General features: G+C 35.7%; 1 protein-coding gene across 5 annotated transcripts in view; it reads right to left on the bottom strand.

Moving 5' to 3' along the window:
- Positions 1-12,116, bottom strand: part of LOC136042964 (cysteine and glycine-rich protein 1-like) — a 122,673-nt gene that overhangs the window by 67,470 nt on the left and 43,087 nt on the right. For 4 of the 5 annotated variants that reach the window (XM_065727876.1, XM_065727880.1, XM_065727883.1 and 1 more), the window contains exon 2: positions 4,732-4,836. In XM_065727876.1, the coding sequence (XP_065583948.1) occupies positions 4,732-4,828 (97 nt within the window). In that variant the 5' untranslated portion in view covers positions 4,829-4,836. Of the gene's footprint in view, positions 1-4,731; positions 4,837-10,873; positions 11,023-12,116 lie in introns of those variants that run through there. The other variant, XM_065727870.1, reaches the window with a different exon arrangement.

The following is a 12,116-nucleotide window of genomic DNA, read 5'->3' as shown; positions in this document are numbered from 1 at the left end:
GGAAAAGTTTCAAAGTCGAAAGCTCTTTTCACGTAAAAATACCCCAACCCCCCCGGGAAAATTTCCCTAAGACAATTCCATTCTAGCTGAAAATTGCACCCAGAAACTATCCTTTGGACGATTTCAAGTGTAAAATATTTCTTGCGCACTTGAATTTGAAGAAGACTCTAATTTCTGATTGTTTTTAAAATCATACCGGTAACCCCTCCATGAAAGGTTTCCCAACAAAAAGCCAGCAAAAGGGCATTTTCCGGCAAAGTTTTTTTTTGGGGGGGTGTGATTAAAAAAACGTTTAAAAACGCATCAAAAATGTGAAATTGATATCTCCTCCCTTTTGATTTCTGGGTATATTTCTGGTCTACGCTGTTACTCTGAAAGTAAAGAATAACATTGAACCCCAAAATGAGCAAACTTTATTCCGTACAGGCGGGGGATTACCCCTTCCTTATCCACACCTCCACCTCAAGGTCAAAGAAACTTCGGACTGTGTTCATTAGATCAGAGATAGATAGTACTAGTCCTTTTTTTTAAGTATAAAGAAATTGGAGACAAACCAGCTGCGAGGGGATGAAATTTTCTGGGGGAGATTTTGCGATTTTTTTCCGGGGAAGAATTTCCGTTGGGGGGGGGGGTATCTTCCGCGGGTGCATTTTCGGGGTTGGAAGGGGGTAAACGCCATCACTGAAAAAGGACAGGGAAAGATAAAAAAAAGACCGCTAATATCTTTAATATCTTTCAGCTAAAATTAAATATGCAAATCAAGCTTAAAACGAAACAAAATATTTTACTCCTGTAGCATAAATGAAGCCTAAAACGAAAAGAAACTAAATAAGCATTCATAGCAAACAAACATACAACAAGTGCTAACATAAATGAATAAATAAACCTTAAAACGAATAAAGATCTAATTAAATTAAATAAAAAAAACTAGTTTTTTTAACTGAAAGTAAGGAGCGAGATTAAAACTTAAAACGAACAGAAATTACTCCGTATATGAAATGGGTTGTCCCCTTCGCAATCCCTTGCTCTTTACGCTAAAGCTTTTAACTGTTTCAAAAAGTAGAATTGTGGCAAAGAGTCAAGCTTTAGCGTAAAGAGCGAGGGATTGCGGAGGGGACAACCCATTTCATATACGGAGTAATTTCTGTTCGTTATAAGTTTTAATCTCGCTCCTTACTTTCAGTTAAGAAAAATAGTTTTTTTTTTAATTTCTGAACGTTTTTTAATTGAAGCATGTTTGATTTTGGCTCTCCTCACATAAATTATTAAAATGAAATTTGTATATTCTTTTTTTTGGCTAAATGACTTTCTCTTAGTTTTGGTTAGACGATTTTGAGGAATAAGGGGTGGGGAAGGAGGCCTAGTTGCCCTCCAATTTTTCGGTTACTTAAAAAGGCAACTATAACTTTTAATTTTTAACGAACGTTTTCATTAATAAAAAATATGCGTAACTTAAGAATTAACTTACGTAACAAACTTTTATATTCTTATATTTTTATTATGTATACGAGGGGGTTTGTACCCTCGTTAATACCTCGCTCTTTACACTAAATCGTAAGTTTTGTTCCAATTCTTTAAGAATGACCCCTGAATCAAAAAGGCCGTAGAATAAATAGTTGAAATTACTAAAAATACTTTAGCATAAAGAGCGAGGTATTTATCTCCTCCTAAATACCTCGCTCCTTATGCTAAAGTATTTTTAGAACCCCTCATATGCGTAATAATCTCTGTTCGTTTTAAGTTTCAATTGTACTCCTTACTTTCAATTGAAAAAAACGTTTTCATGTTTGTTTTTTCATTTTTTTTTTTATAGTAATGCTAGAAAATCCTGCGCCCTTTTCATTGAATTTTTCTTCCCCCATGACATATTCCTCCAAGGAAAGATCCTCCCGCATAGCCCCTCCCCTCAACCCCACCCCCAAACCAAAAAATCCTCTGAAAACGTCTGTACACTTCCCAATAACCATTACTATATGGTAAACACTAGTCAAAGTTTGTAACTTGCAGCCCCTCCCCCAGGGATTGTGGGGGAGTAAGTCATTCCCAAAGACATAGTTATTATGGTTTTCGACTATGCGGAACAAAATGGTTATCTCAAAATTTTGATCCGTTGACTTTGGGAAAAAATGAGCGTGGGAGGGGGCCTATGTGATCTCCATTTTTTTTGGTCACTTAAAAAGGGCACTAGAACTTTTCATTTCCGTTAGAATGAGGCCTCTTGCGACACTCTAGGACCACTTGGTCGATACGATGACCCCTGGGAAAAAAAAAACAAAAAACAAATAAACACGCACCCGTGATTTGTCTTCTGGCAAAAAATACGAAATTCCACATTTTTGTAGATAGGAGCTTGAAATTTTTGCAATAGGGTTCTCTGATACGCCGAATGCGATGGTGTTATTTTCGTTAAGATTTTATTACTTTTAGGGGATGTTTCCCCCTATTTTCCAAAATAAGGCAAATTTTCCCAGGCTCGTAACTTTTGATGACAAAGACTAATTTAATTAAACTTATATATTTAGAATCAGCATGAAAATTCGATTCTTTTGATGTATCTTTTAGCATCAAAATTTTTGGAAACAAAATGTTTTAGAGTTTCGTTTACTATTGAGCCGGGTCGCTTCTTACTACAGTTCGTTACCACGAACTGTTTGATATGCGAATCAAGATTGAAACGAACAAAAATCAATTCAAAGAAGAGTATGGGTACTGCCTCCTTCCCTAAGCGTAAAAGTCTAAAACCTACCGCGTCATTGGCGCTTTACCGAAAATGGCACTTTATTACAAACATTTTCTTACTTACTAATTACAACAACGAAAAAAAAAATGAAAGTACAGTAAAATCGAATTTGGAACTGATTCGCTTTTCAGCAGTTGACATCATTATATATCAAATATTTAGTTTATCCTTATTTCTTCCCAAGACCGTTCACGACAAATTTAGTTTCACTACAATCAATAATTTAGCTACTGCCTCCTTTCCAAACTTTAAAAATCTAAAGCCTACAGCGTCATTGGCGATTCGCTGAAAGCGAATTATATTACAAACATTCTCTTTTCCACTTATTACAGCATTGAAATGAAAATACATATTACACTATTCAAATTTCACTTATTCGATTTTATTTATTATAAAAAGAATTTTACTTTTTCAATTTTATTTATTCAATTATAATTAAACCTTTAGCCTCCTTATAGTATATCAAACGCTAAATGCATATTAAATGCGTTCAATGTTTTGTGGCAATTAAATCGTTCTGCTTGTACTATAAAAATACCACATTCAGATGCCTACTGGTACAGAAATTTTAGCCCACTGCGCGTGTGGGCCGTTCTAGCACACAACAAACTGAATGTAATTGATGAAATCAGTTTCCAATCCACGTATTTAGCCTGTTGATAAAATATTTTCTAACTATAACTGAATTGTCTTACTTTCTCATTGCCAACTCAATTTTGCATGTGGAGATGTTCTGGGTGAATTATCCAGGGGTTATTTCCAGCGTGTTTGAATTTCTAGAAAAATTTCCGCGGAAAGAGACATTTCCGGAGTGATCGAGAAAACGATTAAAAATTAGTCTTTTTCAAATGAAAACATGCTAAGGAGAATTTTTTCAGGCTGAATCATCTGCGAGAAATTTTACGAGAGGCGATTTTCAGCGAGGAGGGAATTACTTGGAGGGAATTTTACGGGGGGGACGTATTTTAAGTAGAAGGAAATTTCCACGGAGCATTTTCCCATGAGGAGGGGGGTAGTTCACGGAGGGTGATCCAGATTTACCAACATTATTTGAAAAACGCCCAGAAAAAAAAAACAAGTTTTATAACTGAAAGTAACGAGCAACATTAAAACTCAAACCGAACAGAAATTATTCCGTATACGAAGGTGCTGCCTCCCTTCTCAATACCTTGTTCTTAACATAAGAGTTTCACTGGTTGTCCCATTTTTTTTTAAGAACGGCTACTGAAACATATGGGTCGTTTAAATAGATTAGGAAGCTTTTATAAAAGTGCTAAAAGCTTTACAGTTCGTGGTAACGAACTAAGGAGCTCAAATGAATCAACTTAGTTAAATGAAGCTTTATAATACATGTCTATATTTACCGTTTATTTCGAATGGACTACGTGTGTCTTTAGGAACGAACGTGCCACCGCGCGGCAGTACTGCCTCTGAAACTGAGAAACTTAATTTGGGGCTTTTCGATAATTTTAAATCGATTGAAAGTTCCAGTGTTTCGACTCTACAACGTTTTGACCCTTTTCCGGTCAAAATTGTTGTTTTGTGCTACAAAATGACAAAAAAACGCTACTTTGCTATGGCAATAAACTAGGGGCGTGAAACTGATATTCTCTCTCTGATATTCTAATTTTGACAGTTCAAGGGTGACATTTAGATGTGTTTCATGAAAGATAATCCAAGCGACGTTCTTAGTGGGGGGGGGGCAGGGCACAAATATGGCATTGCCTATGGGCACTGAACAACCTACCCGTGCCTCTGATGGACGACAAGGAAGGGAGCAACAGTTTAACACATAACATGTTTAAAAACTATTTGTATGAATTTAAAGAAAATTATATGTTCACACTACCGTTAAGGCACAAGTCCTAATTTCGCAGTTAAAACATTGAAAATTGAAAAAAAATATAATGTAGACTGATAGCTATTATTCGACTGGAGTATGACATCATAATTGTACCACGAAAGAAAAAACAACAAAAATGAAAACTTACCACAATTGAAACAAAGTTTATGCCAGGACTTTCCAAGTGCTATTTTTTCTTCTGCAAAATATACATTTTTGTCACATCTGGCACAGATCCCAGGCATTTTTAGATCTACAAATTGAACAGACAAGTGAAAAATAAAATAACCTACGACCTTTGTAACAACTAAATACAAAGCATGAACTCATGTAATTGTACAACAGAGAGTCAAAATGAAACAAAATTGAGCATCCAATATGGCCGTGCAAAATTAGACAATTGGGTACATTTAAATTATGTATACTAGCACTAACGACAATTTAGGTCACGTCACATCAGCTATTTTCTTCTTGCTGATTTGATGAATTTAAAATTAAGATCGTTGAAAAGTAAATAGATCGTATCTTCTTCCTTTCTTATACATGTAACTCATAAAGACAGTAAATAAAACTGACAATGGCGTTTCACTCGGCCACATTACAATGATGAGAATTTTCTTTTTATGAAATTACAAACTCTGAAAGCGTAACTTAATTAGCAAATACGGAGCTGTACTGTACATAGATCCAATTGATTCTAGTTTGCTCTGAAAGATCATAAATTAAAATTACAACGGCGAAGAAACCTCACAAAGCTCTCAGTTTTGCAACATGGAGGTTATAAATAGACATAATGTGCTCTTCAACCAATTGGAGAGCGTACGAGTGTAAAAGACACACTAGTTTCAAGGCGGTACTAAGAGGGGGGCAGAATTTGACCCCCCCCCCCAAAAAAAAAAAAAATAATTATAATACATTTTTGCCCGACTCGCCAAAACGTAACAAAAATCCTTATAAACAAAATCTTGATGCGTCGTAAAATTGTTTTTTTTTGTAAAGCGCCCCCGAAAAAAAATCCTGGATACGCCATTGACTAGTGTGTTTGCTTAAATCAAAATCATTGTTTTTTTTATAAATATTTTCTACTTGTGCGACGAGAAAACTCATAAAGCGAAAAAGATCCTTATTACAAAAAGGTGTTACAAAATTCTAGCAATAATTTTATGAAAAACCTATGTTTATTCTGCCCGCTCCTTAGGCTCTTAGGCGTTCTAGAATCTACTGAATTCCTTAACCTCCCACACCCCTTCTGCCCAGCATTTCTTTGTTCATTATGTTTTTTTGCTTAGCCAAGTTATTTTTTGTTATTATTATGATTACGAGGAATTTATGATGATTATTTATGACGAGTTCTACTATTCATATACCCAAATTTATAAGCTCTGCTCTGTGTTGGAGCTTATTGTTTTTAGTTGTTTTAAGCGAATTAAATAATAATAATAATAATAAATAAAAACCAAAATGGGTAATTTTGAACCAGATACAAGGTCTTTTCCATCGTCCACACAAAAACTGTTAGCAAACAATTTTCCCAACAATTACGCCATCGCCGTCCAACAAACATCGTTAGAGTATTTGTCTAATAAATCGAATCATTAAATACACTCTAGCTTCGACAAAAAGTTAATAATCTATATCTACATATATATAAATAAGTTGTCTGTGTGTCGAGTGACGCCATGTCATCAGGTCGTCATGTCATTATGACGATGACGTCATTAAAGGTATTTAAGACATTCGTTCACGGAAAAATGTTTAATTGTAAAATGACCGAGGAACCTACAATGTCAACAGCCGAGGAAGCTGCTCAAAGAGTCTATGCCAAAAAACTTGCTGCTGATAGAGAAAGTAAGAAAAGAAAGCGTGCCGAGGAATCACAAGAGCAACGCGAAACCAGACTTGCTGCTAAAAGAGAAAGTGAAAAAAGAAGGCTAAAAGTATTTAAGAAAATCGTTCAAAGACACATTTTTAATTGTAAGAAGATCGTGGACGGAAAAATGTTTAATTGTAAAATGACTGAAGAACCTACAATGGCAACAGCCGAGGAAGCTGCTCAAAGAGTCTATGCCAAAAAACTTGCGGCTGATAGAGAAAGTAAGAAAAGAAAGCGTGCCGAGGAATCACAAGAACACCAAGAAAACAGGCTTGCGGCTAAAGAACGCAAAACCGCGCAGTTAGATGAAAATCCACCTGGACAGCGAGAGTCAAAACATATCAAAACTGAAAATGATAGCGATGATGATTGGGTTTGGGATTTTGACTTGGATAAGGTCATCAATGCCTACCAGATTTTAGTTAAAAAAAACAAAGGTTCGGCGATATTTATTTCATAGTGACGCTGAAAAATAAAGAAGAAAAAGAAAACTGAAAAAAGAAAAAAGGTAAAAAACTAAAAAAAAACTAAAAAGAAAAAACACTCAAAGAGAAATTACAAACCGGGACACAAATGACGACCGGGACAGAGGGAATATAAATGACGACCGGGACACTCAAAGAGAAATTACAGACTGGGATACCGGGACACAAATGACGACCAGGACACAGGTATTTAAGAATATCGTTCAAAGACAAATTTTTAATTGTAAGAAGATAGTTGAAAGAGAAATTTCTAATTGTAAAATGACAGAAGAGGCTACAATGGCAACACCCGAGGAAGCTGCTCAAAACGAATGTATTCAAGCCGAAGAAGCTGAGTTGGTAAAGCGTTATGTTTCAGGTTCAAGGTCCGAGAGGCTCCATGTTTGAACCTTGGCTTTAGCATTAATACAAAAGAAGAAGAAAACTAAAAAAGGTAAAAACTACAAAAAAAAACTAAAAAGAAAACACTAAAAAAACTAAAAAAGCTAAAAAACTAAAAAAAAAACAAAAAAAAGGTAAAAACTAAAAACTAAAAAAGAAAAAAAAACTAAAAAAACTAAAAAAAGGTAAAAACTACAAAAAAAAACTAAAAAGAAAAAAAAACTAAAAACTAAAAAAGAAAAAAAAACTAAAAAAAGGAAAAAAACTGAAAAATAAAGGAGAAAAAGAAAACTAAAAGCCGGGACACAGGGAATATAAATGACGACCGGGACACTCAAAGAGAAATTACAGACTGGGGCACTGGGGCACAAATAACGACTGGGAGATATAAATGACGACCGGGACACTCAAAGATAAATTACAGACCGGGACACCGGGACACAAATGACGACTGGGACACAGGGAATATAAATGACGAACGGGACGCTCAAAGAGAAATTACAGACTGGGACACAAATGACGACCGGGATACTGGGAATATAAATGACGACCGGGACACAGGGAATATTCGATTAGCAATCACCATCAACAAAGCTCAAGGGCAATCATTAGAATAATGAGGTATAGATCTGAAAGCGGATTGTTTTTCCCATGGACAATTTTATGTTGCATGTTCAAGAGTCCGTAAACCTGACAATCTATTTATATGCACATACAATGGGACATCGAAGAATGTTGTATATTCGCAAGTTTTACGTAGTTAAAAACATATATATCTATAACGAAAAGAGAAATCTTTTCTCTTTTATCTATATTCACAGGTGGGACACAGGGACACAACTACAATGGCGCGTAACTAATATGGCGCGTAACGACTTACGCGCGCGGGGGGGCTTGGTGGGGGGCGCGAAGCGCCCCCACCAACTAGGTGTTGGGGTGTTTCTCTTTTATCTATATTCACAGGTGGGACACAGGGACACAACTACAATGGCGCGTAACTAATATGGCGCGTAACGACTTACGCGCGCGGGGGGGGGGCTTGGGGGGGGGCGCGAAGCGCCCCCACCAACTAGGTGTTGGGGTGGCGCGAAGCGCCACCCCAACAGCTAGTATTTAATAAGAATTTGATTTCCCATTCCAGGAGAAAGCGAATTGACTACTGGAACCATCGAAAATGACTCAATAATAATTTTTTTATTCAATTCCTGTGTATTAGGTTAACCCGTATCGTTAGTGCATTAACTTCTCAAAAATCACCTTCAAACTGATAAAAAATCCAGGTAAATAACCAAATTTACGATAACTAATGAGTAGTAAGGCATCAGCACGTTACATTTTTTTACGCATTACTCAAATTTTAATCATCAATATTGAGGCGTGGTAAGGCATTAGTAAACAAATCGTTCCAGGTTCACAATTTTTTCGTATTAAACATGTAATAAATATTTCTCAAGTTAAAATTTCCACCTGGAACGCAGGATTATTTGACACGCAATATTCGAAAACCAGATAAGGCAGCAAAGCAGGGTGACAAATTTTTACGCTTATAACATTCACAGAGAATCCAGGACAGAGTAATATTTCTCGACAGAACTTTTTAGTCTATTCTGACTTCACAAATGTGCTCACTAAATCTTATTTTTGTCTTAAGATCCTCTTGGGCCCACATAATATTCTGGAATTTTTTAATCCAAATTTCAAGGCTTGTGTGTGTTTTTTTTTTCATCTCCCACCCAATTATTGCGTTTTCAGCTATATCCACCGTACAAACGAAACTGTTACCTAACATGTTAGCTAACAATACAACGGTCGGAAAAAGCCTAAAATGTCCGTATGAAAATATAAACAATAAAACAATATAAACAATAAACAATAATTACATAAAACAATCGGGAGACAAGATTTTTCATTGGAGATAGAGAAAGGGGAAAAACGCAAAAGTTGAAGTTCATTTGCCAAGATATTTAAAATTTTCGAAGAGGAGGCGGAGGAGCAGCGGGAGATCCCCCTGTCAGGGGGTATCTGTGGGCAGGAATCGATATGAATAATGTTTGAAGCAGCCTTGTGTTACTGAGAAATGTTATGAGTTGGAGATAGTGAAGAACGAGGAGAGGTCACTGGAAGATCTTAGCTCTCAGGTGAGAGCTCGCTTAAACACGATGCCTTGGTTGACACAGGTCGGAAGGATTATTACAACCCGAGACAACAATTTTAACCGATACAATTTGCAATTCGAAAAGAAACAAAGGTAGAGGGTAGGATATTGTTACTAGCGGCGTCCATTTATTTTCAGTTGTCCAAGGCTTTTAGTAAAAGAAAAATGACTCAACCAGCCCACTACCAAGAATAGACGTTTTTCGCCTTTTTATGTTAACAGGACTAATTTGGAAGCAAACTACAAAAAAAAGCGCAAGACTAATTTCAGAAAAATAAAGAAAATTAAAAGTTGAGAAAATAAATAGAAATGCAATGCAGGGACGTATCCAGGATATTTTTCGGGGAGGGGGACTTTACAAAGAGATTTTCGGGGAGTTACAAAAAAACATATCAAAAATTTGTTTATATTCATTTTTTTACGTTTTTACTAGTCAGACAAATAATGTCGGGGAGGGGTTTAAACCCCCTACCTCCCTGAATGCGGCCTTGATGCAATGTAAAATAGTAATTTTTGGTTATGGCTTTGTTTTTCAGGTGACAAAATTACACTGAAAAGGCGTTTAAATTAATAATCTAATGTATTTTTTTATGAGAGATTAAACACGTATCTCGAGTGTTTAGTTTTTGGTCTACTTCTGTTCAAAACAGACACGCACATTTATTTTTTTATATTAATTGTCATTTTCCTACCCGTGCTTACTGCTCCAATTATAATGTCATAGGAACTGAGATAATTTTTGGAAAGTAATTAATTACAAATTTATTTAAAATACAAGAAAAGTGACGAGCACAAACTGAATTATTATTAATGCCAAAAATAAAAATTGTAAAGCTTTATTCCTCACGAGGCATGAACATATCAGTGATTGAAATTACTCAGCCTTTCAAAACAAAACAGAAAATATATAAAGATATCTAGAAAGCCTTAACCGAATCAGAATTGTGACATTGTCTATATTATAAGGTGAAAAAAATTATATTCCAGAAAATTAAAACTATCATAAGGAGTCAAGACAATTTTTTACTAAGAGAACCTGGAAAAGCAAAACAAATATTCCTTTATTGATAGGCATACCAAATAGGCAACAAATAACTACTTGAACGAGGGCGTCTAGTAATTACATGATCATCAAATATAAAGTGTAAATATTGAATATAAAAAAAAAATAAGCAAAACAGTATCGTAAACAAGAGAACACTCCAAAAAATCTATTTATAAGCAAAAAAACTTTAAACTGAATTACACGAATAAATGACCAAATGCTGTCAAACGGGGCTCGTCAGACACATATGGTCTACACATGAAAAAATATCTTATATATAATCTAGAGAAGTGATTATAACAGACATGACCACAATTTAAAAGCAGTTGAATAAAGAAAAAAGGTAGATACCTTGAAATGAAGGAGCTCAGCAGTGCCACAGCGAAAATCAGAAACAAATAAATATTTATATCCCTTTTCAGAATTAGAGGCAGAGACTGTCTTGGAAATCCATTACTGGAAACAGATAGAGTATTTGGGACACTGCCCTTCTAATGGGTTTCTCCGATTTCAGACAAAGTATCAAATTTCGCAAAAGATCGGCGGAAGAAGGGAACCATATATCATTTCTTAGAATGACAGGCACCCCTTTTAATTATTTTAAAGATGGGGCCCGAAAAATTCTTGGTATGATATTGCTTTTAATAATTTGACGATTTGTTATATTTATTGCGATATTCGCAAGCTGAGTGGTTAGCAAGCTACACTTAAAATTCTTTGTCCACGAGGACAGGTGTTCGAGTCCTGGTGTCACTGATTATTTGGTTTAGAACAGGGGTCAGTGGCATGACTTTGTAAGCTCAGCCAGATCTAAGAAATTTGAATTTTCTGCCAGAAGAAAGATCTCGGATGAGTGGTTATTTGTTTTTTGTTGTATTTTTCTCCAGGGGTGATCGTATCGACCCAACGGTCCTAGAATATCGTGAGAGGGCTCATTCGAACGGAAATTAAAAGTACTAGTGTCTTTTTAAAATGACCAACTGGGCCCCTCCCATGCCCTTTTTTTCTTCAAACCGTCTGATCAAAATTTTTAGATTTCTACTTTGTTCAACATAGTTGAAACGCCAAATAACTATGCCTTTGGGGATATCGTAGCCCTCCCACAGCCCCTGGGGATAGGTCTTTAAGTTACAAAATTCACCTATTGTTTACGTGTAGTATTTGTTATTGGGAAGTATACATACAGTTTTTGGAGGGGGGATTTTATGCTGGTGGGATTTTTCTCGGGGATAATTTTGCATGGGGAGGAAAATTTCCAGGGGTTGAGTTTCTCAGGGGAAATTTTACACTTGGAGCTTTTGTCAGAATTACAATACGAAATTCTTCTTATGTCTTGCTTTCTCTTTTCCGTCTCAATTTTACCCGTGGATATGTTAAGGGTAATTGTCTGGGGTAAATTTTCACCAGGATTAAATTGTCTAGAGAATAAATCCTTGGGGAGGAGAGATTTTTTTATGGAAGAGTTGCAAATTTTCCTGGCATTACTTAATGTTTTTCAACTGAAAGTAAGGAGCAGCTTTAAAAATAAAAACGAACAGATATTATTACGTATATGAGGGGGTTACTCCTCCACAACACCTCGCTCTTTACGCAT

This window comes from Artemia franciscana, chromosome 2 (genome assembly GCF_032884065.1).
Source record: "Artemia franciscana chromosome 2, ASM3288406v1, whole genome shotgun sequence".
NCBI classification, from domain to species: Eukaryota; Metazoa; Arthropoda; class Branchiopoda; order Anostraca; family Artemiidae; genus Artemia; species Artemia franciscana.
This window is presented reverse-complemented; position numbering and strand designations above follow the sequence as displayed.